A 17,887-nucleotide genomic window follows, 5' to 3' on the forward strand; every position below is an offset into this window, starting at 1 on the left:
CTATGACAACAATGCATGTTTAGCATGTGCCATAAATATGAAGGCATCCCTATGTCTAGCTCTACCTGTACACAAACGGCCACACATAACGTAGCATGAGAACAGTCGTTCTTGAACACACTGGTGGCTGTCTCCTTCATGGCAATTATTTGTTGCCTATTTTTGCACACTACTTCGTGCTGCTCTTCGGAAGTGACATGTTTTCTTACTAACTCTGTTCTCTATAAAATTAGGATTTCTTGTTGCATATGAAACAAATGTCAAATGCAATTTTTCTGAAGCCACTTTTATTACTTCCTGGAATTACTTGATTGGCAGATTCTCCCCACCCCATGTCATATGACCTGTTTTTTACATCACATGAGCACATAGCGTTGAATGAGGAAAAAATGGCTGCGTTCTTACAGTGGAGGCGATTTGTGTTTTTTGATAAAGAAACAGTGAAAGATCCTGGAGAAAATGGCAAGAATTTCATGCTGCCAATCGGAATTTCAGCTTGTGATTCCGGGCGAGGTCATATCGTACTCGGAGATATCCTTATTGAAATGCAAATTAATAAATAAAACGAATGTTTACTGTTCGCTGTTTTGTAATGCAGGTAACGATAGCTATAATATTGATGATGCAAACAGAGATCTTTAGAGAGATAATTGTCGAGGTTCCCGGTTTTGTAGACAGTTACTTGATCATGTCAGTCTTGTATGTTGCCAAACCTGTCGTTTGTCCTTAACCAACACTGTGTACATATGGAAGGGCAGATTTGGTTCTTGACACGATCATTGCAGTTGACGAATTTTCAAGCTTACAAACTTCGTGTGACACACCTGTATCAGCTTAAACAGCACAGCATCTTGGTATCTGTTGGTCAAGATGAACAGGGAATAAATCCTCTGGTAGGTGCTCTTTTGTCAGTGACACAGTTTAAAAATAGGGAAAACCATTATAGATTAGCAGTATTTTATATAGTCTTTTTTTCCTTTTGTATTGTCCCATTTTAGGTAAAGGTTTGGAATTTAGATAAGAGGGACAGTGGAAATCCTTTATGCACACGGATTTTCCCTGCCATCCCTGGCAACAAACCTACAGAGGTGTCTTGCCTCAGTGTGCACGAAAACCTCAACTTCATGGCTATCGGTAAGTATTAATATTATCAGTATATGGAAGGGATGCACTGCTCTGTTCGTCATGATCAACAACTTTTTGTCTTACTGTGTTTTTGAAGGCTTTACAGATGGCAGCGTGGTGTTGACTAAAGGAGACATCACCAGGGACAGGCACAGTAAAACGTTAACCCTTCATGAGGGCAACTGTCCAATCACAGGTCTTGCCTTTCGGCAGGCTGGCAAAGTCACACATCTCTTTGTTGCCACACTTGAGAAAGTACAGGTATGGGAAGCCTCTGACACGATCTCTGCCACACCACACACTCTCATAATGTAAAACGTTCCCTAATGATAGCTCTATCTGCTTTTGTGTTTGGGCAGTGCTACACCCTGTCTGTGAAGGAGTACCCCAAACTGGAGCTGGACACCCATGGCTGTGCGCTGCGCTGTTCTGCACTAACAGATCCCTCACAGGACTCTCAGTTTATTGTGGCAGGAGATGACTGTGTCTACCTTTACCAGCCTGATGAGAGGGGCCCCTGTTTTGCCTTTGATGGACACAAGCTCCTGGCTCACTGGCACAGGGGATATCTGTTGCTCCTCACCAAAGATACAAAGTCACCCAATAAGTAAGTCAGTGCACTCCCTGTTGGTTATATTTTCCACACTACTTTGTAAGTACTTGTAACAACTTTTTTGTAATAAATGCACTGTAACGATGCACATGTAAGCATGGGTGGAATTTATTTATTTATGTATTTATTTATAGGCCAGATTTTGGAAGCAGAGAGACATCTCCAACTGAAAAGCAAGTTTTGACCATCTATGATCTGGACAATAAGTTTATAGCTTACAGTGCTGCTTTTGATGACATCATTGATGTGCTGGCAGAATGGGGGTCCTTCTATGTCCTTACCCGAGATGGAAAGATATTTGTTTTGCAAGAGAAAGACACTCAAACCAAGCTGGAGGTGAGCTCATGATAAATAGTGACAGAATCATCAAGGTCTTTGACCTGTTATTTTAATATACTGCGGTGTGCAATATCTTGTATTATTTCCAAGAGCTTCTACAATGCTGGTAATTGATTGTATCATACAATGTCATGTGTATGTGTCCTTGTGTTATGTATACGTTTTTTATTTTCAATGAGTTGCTAATACAATAATCATTTGCTGATTCTAATGCCTTGTGGCTTGATGGTTTGTAGATGTTGTTCAAGAAAAACCTTTTTGTGATGGCCATTAACCTAGCCAAGAGTCAGCACTTGGACAATGATGGCCTGTCTGAAATCTTCAGGCAATATGGAGACCATCTCTATGTTAAAGGAGACCACGATGGCGCCATCCAACAGTATATCCGGTATGAAAAACAATGACGTGTCTTTCACTGTTTTTAAGGTTACTGTTTTTATCTAATGTCAGTATCAGTTATGCTGTTGGAGGTGTTTGCCAGCCAAGAATGCTGTTTACCTGAATGTTTGACCCGAAAAAATCATCAAAGTTGAAATATTTTGAAATCTCATCATGGGCCATTTTTCAGGGTTTAATACATGTTTAATTTATGTATACCAGTTCAATCTATAAACTGGTAATTTACTGGTTATTTAGTTATTTCATATACATGATGAATACAATAACATCTTTATGGAGAATTTACTTTTTTTCTGGGCAAAAATATACAATGGGCCAATGGAAAATGAATTGAAAATTATTTTTTTTGAAGTATGTGCATGGTGAATTTGCATCTCAAAATGTAAGACGCCTCTGTTAACAGAATCTCTGGATGACCAGTGTAACATATGACTGCACAGTAAAATCATTGATCCAGGATCCTGAATAAGCTGCCTGCACACTGAGCAAAAACAAGTACCATTTGTTCCAATGCAAGCATGTGTCCTCTTTAGCACAATAGGAAAGCTGGAGCCTTCCTATGTGATCCGCAAATTCCTTGATGCACAGAGGATCCACAACTTGACTGCATACCTACAGGCCTTGCACAGGCAATCACTACCTAACGCTGACCACACCACGCTACTGCTCAACTGCTACACTAAACTAAAGGACAGCTCCAAACTAGAGGAGTTCATAAAGGTATATGTTTCTACACTGTATTTGTCATTTAAAAGAGGTAATGTAAAATTATCTAAAAGTATCTAAATGTTATTGTTCTTCTTGTCCCCAAAGAGCAGTGAAAGCGAAGTACACTTTGATGTGGAGATTGCCATCAAGGTACTCCGTCAAGCTGGCTATCACAGCCATGCTGTGTTCTTAGCCGAGAGGCATATGCACCATGAATGGTATTTGAAGATTCAGCTTGAAGATCTCAAGGTAAATTGAATTAAGGCTACCAAGTACGCATACCAGCAATTACTCTATATGTATTTTGCTTATTTTGTTCCAATGCTCTTAAGTGTCTGTAGTTGATTGAAGGATTTCTGGTGTCATTAAAACATTTAATGTTCCACAATATGAATATTGTAAAATTGTCTGTAAAGCGTGGTCTTGGGAATAACACCACAATGTTTTTTTTTTCCCTTCTGTTTTTATCAAACCTACTTCAGAACTATCAAGAGGCTCTGCGTTACATTGGCCGGCTGCCTTTTGAGCAGGCAGAGAGCAACATGAAGCGCTATGGCAAAACTCTGATGCACCATGTCCCTGAGGGGACCACTCTCCTACTGAAGGGCTTGTGCACTGACTACCACCCCAGCCAGGATCCCACTGACCGGGACAATATAGATAGAGCCTCCATCAATAAGGTACATCTGACCTGCGTTAGATTGTTAATTATAGTTCAGCTTAAAAATTATATATTACATTTGCACAGTTTTTAATCTCTACACATATGACACTTGGAACTGCTTACACACTTAACAAATGACCGGTCTTCTTACTCCCCCCTTGCCAGGCAAGTCCTGAGGAGTTCATACCCATATTTGCGAACAATCCACGGGAGCTGAAGGCCTTCCTGGAGCACATGATCGAGGTGGAGCCGCTGTCGTCTCAGGGTGTGTACGACACGCTGCTGGAGCTGCGCCTGCAGGACTGGGCACACGAGCAAGTCCCTGAGGTACGTTAAAGCATGCAGCATCCATAAAGCACAGCATGCAGTAGGAGCGCAAGTGGTGAAAGCTAGTACGAGCGCTAGTAGTATAAGGAGCTCATGGAGTAGGAGTGCTAGTAATGTAAACATCTCGTGGAGTAGTGATGCTGGTAATGTAAACACCTCATGGAGTAGTGGTGCTAGTAATATAAGCATCTCGTGGAGTAGTGGTGCTAGTAATATAAGCATCTCGTGGAGTAGGAGTGCTAGTAATATAAGCATCTCGTGGAGTAGTGGTGCTAGTAATATAAACACTGCATGGAGTATTAATGCAGGTAGTGCAAGCACCTTGCTGCGTAAAAGCGAAAGTAGTGCAAGCACCATTATGATGTACGAGTGGGCTTTCACCGCAGGGTTTGCTACTATGTGCAGAGAGCCTTTACACTGGTACTGCATGGCAGCCAGGGCGCGGGGTCATCTTCAGAAACCACCCTGGCTGCAGAAGCTCTGCCAGATCATGCTTTATGAGAGTGTGCTTACAATAATCTTTTCATATGAAATCAGGGTGTGCTTTTTGGTTCCTATACTGATAGGTTTGTTTGTGTAATCATAATTCAGTTGTTTAGGAGTATAGTAGATGATACCCATGTTTTGATAAAGGTCAGAATGTTTCAATGCTGAAATGTCTCTTATTATTTTTATTTTGCTCATCAGCTGAAAATGTGTTTTGTGCTTTGTAAATATGGTCACATACGTTCTGAAAAGTTTTTGGTGGGACACTATATTTGATTGAGGATGACAGTGTTTGATTGAATAGTACTGTATAGAAATAGCTCTTACAGTAAAACAGTGAAGTTGTTTATTTGGTCTAACAGTGTGCGCACAATAAAACAGTCAAGTTGTTTGTTTTGTACAGTGTGCATACAATAAAAACAGTCAAGTTGTTTGTTTTGTCTAACAGTGTGCACACACACACTTTTGTGTTTTTCATTCTTGCAGAAGAAGAAAGTCCTGCAGGGGGCAGCATTGTCCATACTGAGAAGCGACAACACTGTTTTTGACAAGGCACTTGTACTCTGCCAAATGCACAATTTCAAAGAAGGAATTCTCTATCTGTATGAAAAGGGCAAACTGTAAGTGACGCGTTCACATTTTTAGATATTTTATGTCTTCAATTCACTCTGAGAATGTTGTTCAAACTTAAATAGACATCAAACTAAAAAGGTTGTCTGAGTATATACTTAGATATTGTGTGTGTGTGTGTGTGTATTTAAGGTATCAGCAGATTATGCACTACCACATGCAGAATGAAGAATATGGGAAAGTTGTTGAGGCATGTAAGCGCTTTGGTGATCAGGAGGTTTGCTTGTGGGAGCAGGCTTTGGGTTACTTTGCTCGTAAAGAGGAAGACTGCAAGGCATACATCAGTGAAGTGTTGCAACACATTGACCAAAACAACCTCATGCCTCCACTGCTGGGTAAGTTATCTGAAATTACAAGGAAGTCTTGTAAACTGTGAGAATTGGCATCAACAGATTTCTGTGGCATTTTTTTTTTTCATACCTTGAGAGCACATGCAACATGTTCTGGCTAACATCCTCCTTCTGTTTTATTCTTTTCCAGTTGTGCAGACATTGGCTCATAACTCGACAGCCACTCTATCTGTGATCAAAGACTACCTCATCAACAAGCTCCAGAGAGAGAGTCTGCAGATTGAGGATGACGAACGCAAGATTCGACAATACCGGGAGGAAACGGCCCACCTAAGATCTGAAATACAGGAGCTGAAAACCAGGTGACACCCCCCCCCCCAACCCCTCCCAACCAGGCCCTACTAGCAACATATCTTTTGAAAATGCATGAGATTTGATCATAGGAAGACCAGGTGAATATTGCAACTGATGACTGACCACATGTTTGTGTTGGTAGTGCAAAGATCTTCCAGAAGACGAAATGCAGCATGTGCAACAGCCCACTCGAGCTCCCCTCTGTTCACTTCCTGTGTGGTCACTCATTTCATCAGCACTGCTTTGAGAGCTATGCCGAGAGCGAGGCTGAGTGTCCTACGTGCACGCCAGAAAACCGGAAGGTCATGGACATGTTGCGTGCTCAGGACCAGAAGAGAGACTTGCACGATCATTTCAACAGACAGGTACTGTACCACAGCGTCCTCTGCGGTCGCTGGCATTTTTTGTTTCTTGTTCCTTTGTGCTGAACAGTAATGCAATATTTTTTGTTTTTTTGTTGTCATTCACAGCTACGGTGTTCCAATGATGGATTCTCGGTGGTGGCCGACTACTTTGGCCGTGGAGTGTTTAATAAACTCACCTTGATCACAGATCCCCCTGGCAAGGCCGGGCCAGGAGGTCTGGAGGCTGACCTGCAGCGAGACCTTCTCATCCACACAAAGAGAAATGCATGAGAACCGACTTTTGAAGACATTTGCTTAACTGTAGGCGGTTGAAGTCACGTTAGGTCCTCCCGCACAATGCACACAACCACCAAGAATGACCTTTGTGTATACCACCACCTCCACACCACAGATCATGCTTAAAAGCTAGTTCACATGACACTCACAACGAAAATTGAGGAAGAGAAGGAATCTCTCACATTAACAAATGTTATTGTTGTATTAATGCTGTATTTATTAATTTGCTACTAACATGTCAAATATCCCTGTAATTACAGCTTTGTCTGCTAAGTCTTATCTTTGGCGGTTTGTGTTGCTTCAATATGGTATTCGGCCATTAATGACACTTTCCATAGAAATGTGTCATCAGATTAATGAAATGCTGTTTTCTTTTAGATGCATTTGTGCCTTAGCAAAGAACTCCACATCCATTATGTTCTGACAGTGGATTTATAAAGCCCCTATGAATAATGCTGTGTTCACAGTTCTCATGTTTTGTGGAGTTATTTTCATGTTCCTATGACGAATACACAACCTAAGCTGTGAACAAGCAACACTAAAGAGTTTTTTTGTACCTTAAAATAGTGTTTCCAAAATCGCTTCAGTGGTTCATCAACTCATAACAGGGTGGATGGCACTTCTGCATTCCCTTCGTAGCCCTCTATTGGCTATAACCGCACTAAGTTTACCAGCACACAGCTACTCTCCTTGAAATACATCAAACGTTCATAAGATCATGCAACATACTCCAACTTGTCTGTGGACGTTGTTATTTGCTGGATAAACAAATAGCGTTCGTGTGACAGAGGAAAAGTGCTTTAGTGTTGCTTTAAAGCATGGCTGTGTTGTGCGCTTAAGGCCTATAGGCCACCTTCCTACTGTTTTGTTTTGTCTGATGTTTTTTGTGGGAATGTGGAGGCCCCTACAAATGTTTATATATCGTTTCTGAGAAAGGAACAAACTGAAACTGAAGACAATTTTAATTTAGAGCAGAGCTCACATAATGCTGGTTGGTAGCCTAGTGCTACTTTGAATCAGTCATGCAGGAAAAGTTAAATTAACAAATAAACGAACAAAATAAGATGAAAATGCTAGTAGGAAAAACACTGTAATTGCAGGAAGGGACGGGCGGTATTTATAATACATTCGATTTTAATATTTAAATGTGAAAAACGAGTGGATTATCGTGGGATATTTCAACACATGGAACGTCTCTCGGCCAATCAGAAACAAAGAAACAGCTTCATAGAACCCAATTGTTGTATACAAAAATAGTATGTTACAATTCATATTTTATTGGAGTTATTAAAACAGCTTCGTATTTTGTGGCAAACTACAACTAACTAATGAATGTAGCCGCAGACTTCACACTGACATTCAAGAAGATGATCCAGTGCAAAATGAGTCATGCGTAGTCATTACATTTCCTCTCACATCAACCTCAAGTTTTTTGAGAACTTTAATCATTAGTTTCTTGGAACACATGAAGCTGATTGTGTGGTTGCCTTACAACATAACTCAAAAAGCTGCCCCATGTATGTTACCTAAAAGCAGCATGATGAAAAATGATTATGTATGACCCTTGGCTTCAATATGTCACCATTTAGCGTTAACACATTTCCCAGTAAGTTAAAAGCCAACTAAGGGTCATGATCCTTCCTGATCAACAACGTTACACAGTGCATTTTATCAGACCATCTGAGCATGCATTGACAATGTTGTTGATTAAAGTCAGAGACCTGTTTCCACTTTGTACCACTTGACAAGTTCAGTTGTGACTTGGATGTATCTGATACTGTATTTAGGAGATGGAATATAACAGGCAGATCAGCATAGCTGATGGCATAGGCATAGAAAAGATGTTGCTCTAGTCTAAAACATTGTCCATTTCAACAACAGACTCACTGATGGAGGAATATTAATTAGACATGGAAGGTTTACAAAGTTCTTTCATGTTTCCTTTAAAGAGTGTTTGTAGCAGAGGTGTACAAGTCTGACTTTGGAAAAAGTCTTGCCACATACAGTATTTGCTCCGACCATTCACAAAACCAGCTGACTAATTTGCTCAACTCCTGAGCCAGGTAAGTGCACAGCTAGAACCACCAATAGACAGTAGGACTTTTATTGTTGAAGCTGGATACACCTACAATAACATTTTATTTGATACACAGCGTGGCTACAGTATTTTGTCATGTTATTTTTGATACACTTTAAATTAGGGTAGGCCTATTTGATATTTTATTTTACATTTTATAGTAGCCTACTTTGGGCCAAAACTTTTTATAATAATGATTTGCATGCTATTTTCTTCAACAAACCATTTGCAAATCTTTCTAATTGTGGAATATGGAAAAATGTATTAGGCTAATGCAAATACTACCAACTGTTAATTCAATGTACTGCTTTTTACAGTCACTGATTGGAGGCCTATCTTGCCAACATGAATATGTTATCTCTCCCAATAAATAAAACCATTTAGACACCAAGATGCTGCGCCTGGACCCTACCTGTATCTGGCCAATCTAGTCACATGTCCCTTCTGGTCTCCTGGGTGACGGTAAACGCAACAGGCTGGTTTGCTTCATGGAGAAAACAGAGCGGTCGAAGGCAAGTTTTATCGTCCAGTTAACAAAACAGGAAATCAAGAATAGTCGAGGATCGATTGCTTTTGATGCACAGTTTGAGAAGTTGTCACGTTTATTGATGGAATTGAGTTTAATGCAAACAGTTTATTTTTATATAATATATCCAGAGGCTCGTTAGCTAACTCTGGCTTGCAATGCTAACACTAATTTGCTGTTTAACTTGGATAATAGGGTCTGATACTCCAAAAGAACTTATATTAGGTCACGTTAAGCGTTAGTGCAATCGTGTAACCTTTGTTAGAATGGTTAAACCTTTTACTCTCTATGGGTTAAACCCGTGAACTAGTGTAGCTATCTGGAACAATAGCTAATCTCAAATTGGCAGCCAATATTAGCGTTCTAATTTAGCAGGATGTTGTTGGGTAATTTAACAGGCAATGTTACGTTCAAGTTAGCTAACATCAATGGTAACCTAAGCAGTTGTTGTTTTTATGTAACGTTAATTTTACTCGCTAATCTCAATGTGTATGTGCTCAGATTAAACTGATCAGTAACCAGCCGTACGACGAAAGCTTGGACGTGAACGATTCGGAGGAAATAGCAAGTGTTTACACTCCAACACCGCGTCAGACAGGTAAATGTTAGGACTTGACACATACGCCTGGGCTATGTTACACACAACTGGTTGTATTATCTTAAACTAATATTAAGCCATTTATTGTAGCATCCAGATCAGCAACTAGAATCAAAAAGCGTAACGTTATGGCTACCAACAGCAGTGATGAATTTGAGGAGGATGGAAAGGTAAGAGGAATCCCATATACAAAGCAGTGAAATTGGTATTAAACGCTGGTTTAATATTGTGTTGAAAAGCAAATAATTTGTCATTACAATAGTGTTTGTTACTTGCTTGCATCTCTCAGCAGAAAAAGAAGAGTGTTCAAGGAGGTCAGCATGGTCTGAGTGAGAATGAAGAAGAGGAAGAGGAGGAGGAGGATGATGATGAAGATGATTCAGATGACTCTGAATCAGATGATGAGGAAGGAGAGCAAGGGTCTGCTCCAGAGGGGTGTGTTATTGATGTCAAGTTTTGGCACTAGATCCAGAATGTTTGGAATTTGAGGGTTTCCCCCACTCTGGTATAAGAGAAGACATGCATGCTGTTCCAATGTCTTATTCTGATACACTACTACATGTTGGTAGGGAGGAGAAGAAAGGCAAGCAGGACTGTTCAGACATTCTTTAAAAAGATTGACAAGTACTGCATGCAAGTTTTCTGTACATGTTTAGATAATCATCATAATGTGCCGGCATGAAAATATGCAATCTGTACAATAGTCTAATTTATATGGTATTGTAAGCAAAGATCATAGAGCGCTACGCTCCGCTCTAGAATCTTTGATTGTAAGTGTGTTGTGATTTGCATATGCATTAACAGGGCATATGATCCATCAGACTTTGACCATTTGCCTGTCACAGCAGAGATTAAAGAACTTTTTCAGTACATCACACGGTAAGTGAGGACCACATCCAACCACCACACACCGAAAACCACAAGTCATGCTATTTATACTAACATAATCACATACTACATGGTGTGATTCAGTATGTTGTATGATCTTGACTCTGTTGTAGGTACACGCCACAGACTGTTGAGCTGGACCATAAGCTTAAACCTTTCATCCCTGACTTCATCCCAGCAGTGGGGGACATCGATGCATTCCTTAAAGTGAGTCAGAACTTGTTTACTTACACACGTCTTTATTGTTGTTAGGCTGCTGAGGCCTAGAGTTGTTTCTAACTGTAATGTGCCTTCTTGTATGTTCTTTAGGTTCCTCGCCCAGATGGGAAGCCAGATAATCTGGGTTTGCTTGTTCTGGATGAGCCATGCACCAAGCAGTCTGATCCCACAGTGCTGTCCTTGTGGCTCTCTGAAAATAGCAAACAACACAATATCACTGTAAGATGAGGCACTGTGTGAAATAGACACACACACACACACACACACACAGACACCGTAGGTTTATATTGTAAACACATAAATAGTCCTCTGTATGCATGGTGCTGTATGTTTTCTCAGGAACTGAAGGTGAAAAGTATAGAAAACCCAGAGAAGAACCCTAAGGCTATTGAGAATTGGATAGAAAGCATAAGTGAGCTTCACCGCTCCAAACCTCCTGCTACCGTGCACTATACCAGGTTAGTAGCATTGTGATTCTATTGTCTTTGAGCAGATGTAAAAAGTCAGTTGGCTTAACCCTGTTCATGCATGAACTTTTCATAGGCCGATGCCAGATATTGACACGTTGATGCAGGAATGGCCACCAGAATTTGAAGAGCTTTTGGGAAAGGTTTGTTTAAAGTTTTGATTGGCTTTCAGTAGCTATTACTAATTGCATGGTATTGTAATTTGTGTTTGTTGGTTGTTTATTAAAAGAGGTGAAAAACAATGTAAGAACCCCATCAAAAGCACAAATGACACTGACAAAAGGGCTGCTTCCAAATTGGTTGGACACATTATGTTTTCGGGTTGTCTGCGTCTGCCCATCCTGATTTCGTGAATGTGATCTCTTAAAGGGACACTTCACCGATTAGCATTAAGCTTTGTATCTTTAGAAAACCAGTCATGTTTTAGAATGGTCGTGCATCATTCCCTCAGTTTGCCTTGAGATGAGAGAAATACGGATTTCAATGTTGGACTTTCTGCTTTCAATGATGTAAAAATCATCATTTTACATCATTGAAAGCAGGAAGTCCTATTCATGGGTTTCATTGAAATCCGTATTTCTCTCATCTCAAGGCAAACTGAGGGAATGATGCACGACCATTCAAAAACATGACTGGTTTTCTAAAGATACAAAGCTTAATGCTAATCGGTGAAGTGTCCCTTTAAGGCATGTGCTTTATATTTGGTACAAATGTTCAGTTGACCCTTTCTGTCAAGTCCCACCTTCCTGTGTTCCTACAAACAACCTCTATGCAGGAGTCAATTCCCATGTGAAAGCACAGAAAACCTAGAGACTTACAAAGCTTTAAAACTCATAATTCTGATACTTGAAACATGAAAACCGTACAGTCAACGCAGCAATAGACAGCTCTTACGATTAGTTCAACCCATAGGCAGTAAACGAGATACCCACAAGGATGAACAAACAAAAAAATCCCTCGTATGGTAGCATAGCACATATGTACCTCCACAGACAAAACTCCCCCTTCATCTATGAGTATGAGTTTACTGCCTAAGTATTTTAACAACCATGTATGTTAGCCATGAGTTGGAGGGTAAGCAGACAGGCAGACCAACCAGAAGATAATTCAGGAGACCAATCAGCAGACTAACATATGGCCAATTGTTACTGTCAGGTCAAATTGTAAGGTTACTGTCAGTGATTAAATTGGGCCGGGGCTCTCCGGGGCTGAGCCCCGGCACATAAGCTCAGGCGGTAGGCTATGATGACACTCACACCTCATAAGCAACGAACCTTTTTCACGCGTTTCAGTTCTGATTAAACAATCTATTTTTAACAACAGACCGTCTAGTTTTCCTGATAGCAACATTGAAGGATCTATGATAGCAAGACGACCTCTCAAAGCTCAGTAGGGCATTCGCGATCAGAGATTCTAGAACACTTGTACTACGCACGCGACTGATTTGATACTTGCTCCTCGGTGAGTTGTCTGTGCTGCCCACCGTGTTCTCTATGCGTGTTCTACGCAAGTTGTAGGCTACCTGGAAAGAGCTTGCTAACTAAAGTCATAGTGCTCACTAAAATCATAAAGGAACACTGCAAAACACTCATCACTTATATGATCCCAGAACGATTTTCTTCGACTTGTTAGTGTTTATGTATTTTATCTAATGACACAGAAAGCATAAAGAATTGCATCCAAATATCCTTGTCATGCACTATGCAACTTTGTTTCACTCGCGTAAAACCGTGAGACTGAAGGCTAATCACCCTCACGTATTTCTTAAAGCGACAGGCACTCAATTGCACACACCACTAATGTGCAATCAATTAGACCTATACACCACATTAAAGATATGACTAAGTGTAATAGTCTTGAAATCAGTACACAAATGACTAAACATTTTTAGCTACTAGTAATTATGTGTGTGTGGAGGGATCAATATTTACACCACACATTGAACATTTCTCCACATGCTGATTTTTCCCCTTAACATTGTGACAAGATCTAAAATGTTATGGCTCAACCTACCTCTGTAAAGTCAGCTAACAACCTATTAAAATGCACCAGAATGTAGCAAATAACATGTATGATAGTAAAAAAATTCTGGGGGAGGACCCCCAGACCCCCACATAATTTTCTTCAACACAATAAACAATAACAATATGGTATGGGGGGCAATATGGTATGGTTATCAAATTAGAGGGTATTTTACAAAAAGTATATTTGGGCAGGCCGGAGGCGGGTACGGGGCAGAGCCCCCCCATATAACCAATCCCAATTTAACCCCTGGTTACTGTGATCATGTAAGACCACATTCCCATTCTCTTGAAACTCTAGTATGTTATTAGCCCCTTTCAGACCGTCGGGCCAAAGCCGTGCTAGCCAGGCCGTGCCAGGGCTAATTGGTTTCACACCTCTTGGCGGGTGCTAACTGCGGGCCAAATCGGGGCTACTAGCCCCTGATTTTTGGCCCAACAAAATCGTTGGGCCAGTCGGGGCTACAGTCGGGCCAGAGGCGGCGTCAAGGTGAAGGCGGAGTCAACCCGTTGCTGTGTGTGGAGTCCACAAACATTTGAACATGGAATTTAGACATAACATTACATCCACATAGATATTTGCCTGTCAGTAGGCTAACTCCGTCCAGAGATCACCATGTAGCACAGTAAAAAGTGAACTAATATAACTAACTAACATAGCGTCCTGCTAATTTAGGCTATTCCTGCCAGTGTGTTTTCTGCTATTGATACCAAAGATCCTTAAATAGTAGCCTAGATTAGCCCAGCTTGACGTTACATTATAAACTTTGTTTTTCATGCTAGCGCGAACTTCTCCTTTTAGTACACTAGAAGAATACATAAACGCCTGGACATGGTAGTGATTTTCACCGCTTAAAATTCATTTATTTTCATTTCGAAAGAAACATGGTGAGGCAATAGAAAATGCAGGTCGTTTGTTTAGAACAGGAAATCGCGTTGCCGGGACAACCTGACATTTTCACTCACGCACTCCAGCCCCTTTCGTTCGGAAATTCTAAAATAACTCTGTTTGTTAATGCTTCAAAATAACATTTAATAAATGAACCTTACATTTTCCAGTAGCCATAGAGTTGTGGATTTTAACAAAGTCCCGTTTGGTTCTTAGCAGGAGCGTCTACTACTGGCTTCAAAATATTTTCTTTAGCCTACTCGGCTGTGAACTCGTGGCATCGTCGTGAAACTAAAATTCCACTGGAGCTCCATGCGGATTTTACTGTCTATGGATTGTACACACAGCCTTACAAATGTTTACTGCTCTTCGAGTCAGGTAAAATGTCATTTATGTTACATAACTCATTTAGATACACGTCTGTGCCATGCGTTTCTTTAAGAATCTACCGTCTTGGTTTGTATAGAAATGAATATTAGCCTAAGTGACATACAAACGGACAATAAATGGTGACTGACTTCGCCTACGCGACTTTCTGCTTATCCTGCTTGAAAAGGTGTGGTAATGGTGACGTTTTCACAAGCGAGGGCGTGTCGAGGTGTAATGCGGAGAGGCTAATGGCCTGACAGTCTGAACGCAAAGGTGAGGCTTGTGGACCCGGGCTATTAGCACCAGTTTGGCCCGAAGTTAGCCTGGCCCAAGCTGGCCCGATGGTCTGAAGCCGGCTATTATGTCAGTATTAGCCCCCTTATAAGGCCAAAACTCTTTTTATTTGTTGTTGGCTGTTGTTGGCTCCATAGATGGAAAAAATATACTGGCCTTGTGTTGTTTAAAATTCAAATCTACTCTTCATTCATAATTTGAACTTTATTTTCACAGGTGAACCTGCCAACAGCAGATATTAACTGCGATTTGGCTGACTATATTGACATCATTTGTGGTTAGTGTCCTTTACCATTGCCATTATCTTTAATAGTATTGACTTTGCAGATAAGTTTTAATACATTTGTATTTATCTAAATTCCTACTATTCACAGGTGTTCTGGACATTCCTGTCTACAAAAGCAGAATCCAGTCTCTCCATGTATTGTTCACGCTTTACTCTGAATTTAGGAACTCACAGGTAATAAGACTACTGTGCTACATACATTATTTCTGTGTTGTCCAACCCAACATACTGTACACATTTCTGCTTCCTACTTCTGCATCCTACTCAGACAGATACAAGTCTCCAATCTCCATCAGATGCACAATGTGTTTTGTCAGCTACACTCAGGAATACAATTATAGGAAGGCACCACATTGGTCAGATAGGCCTGCAGTATGTCTGAATTCACAATGATGTTGAACATTTTGTGTAACACTAGAAACCAGCTCAAAGTGGAGAAAATGCACTAGTAGGCCTAGCTACAAGTAGTTCCAACTTGATGTTGAATAGATATGGTTGTGTGATTCTTTTCCCCCCCCTTTTACATGTGAATCTTCAAAAAAGTGTGAACTTGCACACTTCAGTCCTATATGCAAGTTTAATAGCCAGCCTAGCTTACGGTCAAACGACCATCCGGGATGGACCGAAAGCTAGGCTGGCTATAAAAAAAACTTGCATAAAGGACTGATGTGTGCAGACAGTTTTTTTTGAGGATTCTCAGTTTTTGTTTGTCTGGCACCTTCTTTATCTCGAGTGCGGTTTAACTCCTCCAAAAGATCCCCTCAAACATGTGCAATGTGGCTGTAGAGGTGTTGCATCATGCAGTGAATACTTACTCTATGAATAAAGCGAGGGAAATAAGAAGTAGCCAAGGCATTTTTAGTCAGTTTCACTTCTTCAAACTGGTGTTTTTTTAAGATTCATAAAGAAATGTGCCAAACTACATTTCACATGAATTTGAATGATTCATTTTCCATAATGAAACATTTCATAATTAATCATTTTCATCATGTTATCAATATACAGTAAATCCAGTTTGAAATCTTTGTGTGTCTTGCTTGCTTGTTGCAGCACTTCAAGGCCTTGGCTGAGGGACAGAAGACTGACACCCCACCTGCTCCCCACACAGGCCCCACAGAAGCAGACACACTAACTCTTGATTGAGGTCAAAAAGGGGACAGGAAGGAATAGTCCATCAGGCCCCATTTCCTGTGTAAAAAGAGCATTATCTGTACAGTTCAAGCTATCTGTTTACATTTCTGTTTTTACCTTGTCTTACATTTAAAGTGTGTATAAAGATGATATGATACAAGGTAGCTAAGTAAACCATTATATTGTATATATTATATGTGGTGTTGTTTTTCTATGATGTGGTTGTAAGCGAAGGATACTTGGAATGCAGTAATGGTCATGATGAATGTTCAATTAATCATTTTGACCTTGTATATACCTTATATTTGTCGTCTTTGAACCACAAAACACAATTCCCCTGCAAGAACAACAGCCTTGTATTAAACATGTGTTTAATACTTCACTCAATTCTGGAATAGTTCCCTTCTCCTTTTAAACAGACAAGAGTTACACCTTTGCTAAAGTTCACTTAATCCAACTGATATGAAGAACTTCAGACCTGTCTCCCTTCTTCCTTTCTTGGTTTTGGAGAAAGTTAACCATGTTAACCATGACATTCTCCTCTGAACTGGGAATTTCTGGGAAAGCTCTTTACTGGTTTGAATCGTACCTTACAGTTTTTCTCAAATGCTAAAACACATTTCACAAACGTTTCCTCCATGTTCCCCAATGTCTATACAATACCCTTTTCTAAAGCTACATAAGCACAACCACACCTTCTCACTTCAAAACTCAAACTTTCACACCAAAAGAGCAGCTCAAAGCTTTCAAAAATGTAAACACTATACACATAATTACACACTACAGCAAAACAATTGAAAGCACAATGCTCAATTTGTGAGAAGGTTCTTTGTTTCATAACTGCCAATGCATATTTTTAAAAACTTTAGAGTAACGGATCTTCTTAGATCTCTGCAGAGGATTAGGCATTTGAAGAGTTCTTTTCAAAAATGTTATATCCACCATTTTACTAATGAATGTTCATAAATATATTTTTTAAATGTTGTTTTTCAAGTAATCTCAGTGAAACTGTATTGGGTTATGTTTAGTTACAGTAATTTATCTTTACTCAATAAAAACAAAACAACTGCATTTTTATTACCTGAAACATACAATTACTGTAAATACAGTAACATGATTTGTTACAGTACAGTAATGTCTATAAAATGGATTTATAGCGTTTTGGAAAAGAGCTCTTCATTTAGAGTTGTGAGTTTCATATGAAGAGTAATTCTCCAAGTACACTAACACAACTCAATGCAAAAAACAGAATCTATTGCACACAACAGTACTCAGTACTTGAAAATGTGATCAGGGTGTGAAGTTCTTTTACAGTATTTTCTTCATTCACACCACACACACACACACACACACACACACACACACACACACACACACACACACCACAGTCACTGTGCGCATTAGCAACAAGTGTCTTCATTTTTGAGTCTTTGTGTGTAATGAATGACGCCAGGTGTGTTCATTGTGTTCAGTTATTGCTGACTGTGGCAAGCATTTTGCATCACATGAGCTTTCATTTGAGAATATGTTTTGCAACATGTGTTTT

General features: G+C 40.0%; 2 protein-coding genes across 4 annotated transcripts; both read left to right on the forward strand.

The window, feature by feature from the left end:
• Positions 1–363: 363 nt before the first annotated feature.
• Positions 364–7,042, forward strand: vps11 (VPS11 core subunit of CORVET and HOPS complexes). Its single transcript, XM_062536709.1, has 16 exons — positions 364–531; positions 745–893; positions 999–1,134; positions 1,223–1,386; positions 1,485–1,732; positions 1,873–2,074; positions 2,314–2,465; positions 3,010–3,196; positions 3,290–3,433; positions 3,667–3,864; positions 4,014–4,175; positions 5,148–5,281; positions 5,424–5,626; positions 5,772–5,943; positions 6,078–6,300; positions 6,406–7,042. Exons 1-16 carry the CDS (start codon positions 390–392, stop codon positions 6,568–6,570), a joined length of 2,781 nt encoding a protein of 926 aa, XP_062392693.1. The 5' UTR covers positions 364–389; the 3' UTR covers positions 6,571–7,042.
• A 2,010-nt stretch (positions 7,043–9,052) lies between these two features.
• On the forward strand, positions 9,053–16,528 carry ift46 (intraflagellar transport 46 homolog (Chlamydomonas)). Of its 3 annotated transcripts, none has more exons than XM_062536711.1 (12): positions 9,053–9,165; positions 9,681–9,777; positions 9,868–9,947; positions 10,067–10,212; positions 10,582–10,656; positions 10,779–10,872; positions 10,975–11,103; positions 11,224–11,342; positions 11,428–11,494; positions 15,141–15,201; positions 15,299–15,384; positions 16,261–16,528. In XM_062536711.1, exons 1-12 carry the CDS (start codon positions 9,142–9,144, stop codon positions 16,351–16,353), a joined length of 1,071 nt encoding a protein of 356 aa, XP_062392695.1. In that variant the 5' UTR covers positions 9,053–9,141; the 3' UTR covers positions 16,354–16,528. The 3 variants fall into 3 exon arrangements, with proteins under 3 accessions (XP_062392695.1, XP_062392696.1, XP_062392697.1); XM_062536712.1 differs by having other exon boundaries at positions 10,070–10,212; XM_062536713.1 differs by lacking the exon at positions 9,053–9,165 and having other exon boundaries at positions 9,723–9,777; positions 9,855–9,947.
• Positions 16,529–17,887: the final 1,359 nt, after the last annotated feature.

Source organism: Sardina pilchardus, chromosome 5 (assembly GCF_963854185.1).
Source record: "Sardina pilchardus chromosome 5, fSarPil1.1, whole genome shotgun sequence".
Lineage (NCBI taxonomy): Eukaryota > Metazoa > Chordata > Actinopteri > Clupeiformes > Clupeidae > Sardina > Sardina pilchardus.

Bases quoted from the DNA above. Each gene is read 5' to 3' on its own strand.
- vps11 (XM_062536709.1), top strand. From the start codon at position 390: ATGGCTGCGTTCTTACAGTGGAGGCGATTTGTGTTTTTTGATAAAGAA. The intron at 3,434-3,666 runs GTAAATTGAATT...AACCTACTTCAG, and splicing joins TTCAGCTTGAAGATCTCAAG to AACTATCAAGAGGCTCTGCG. The intron at 5,282-5,423 runs GTAAGTGACGCG...TGTGTATTTAAG, and splicing joins CTGTATGAAAAGGGCAAACT to GTATCAGCAGATTATGCACT.
- ift46 (XM_062536711.1), top strand. From the start codon at position 9,142: ATGGAGAAAACAGAGCGGTCGAAG. The intron at 9,948-10,066 runs GTAAGAGGAATC...TGCATCTCTCAG, and splicing joins AATTTGAGGAGGATGGAAAG to CAGAAAAAGAAGAGTGTTCA. The intron at 10,213-10,581 runs GTGTGTTATTGA...ATGCATTAACAG, and splicing joins CAAGGGTCTGCTCCAGAGGG to GGCATATGATCCATCAGACT.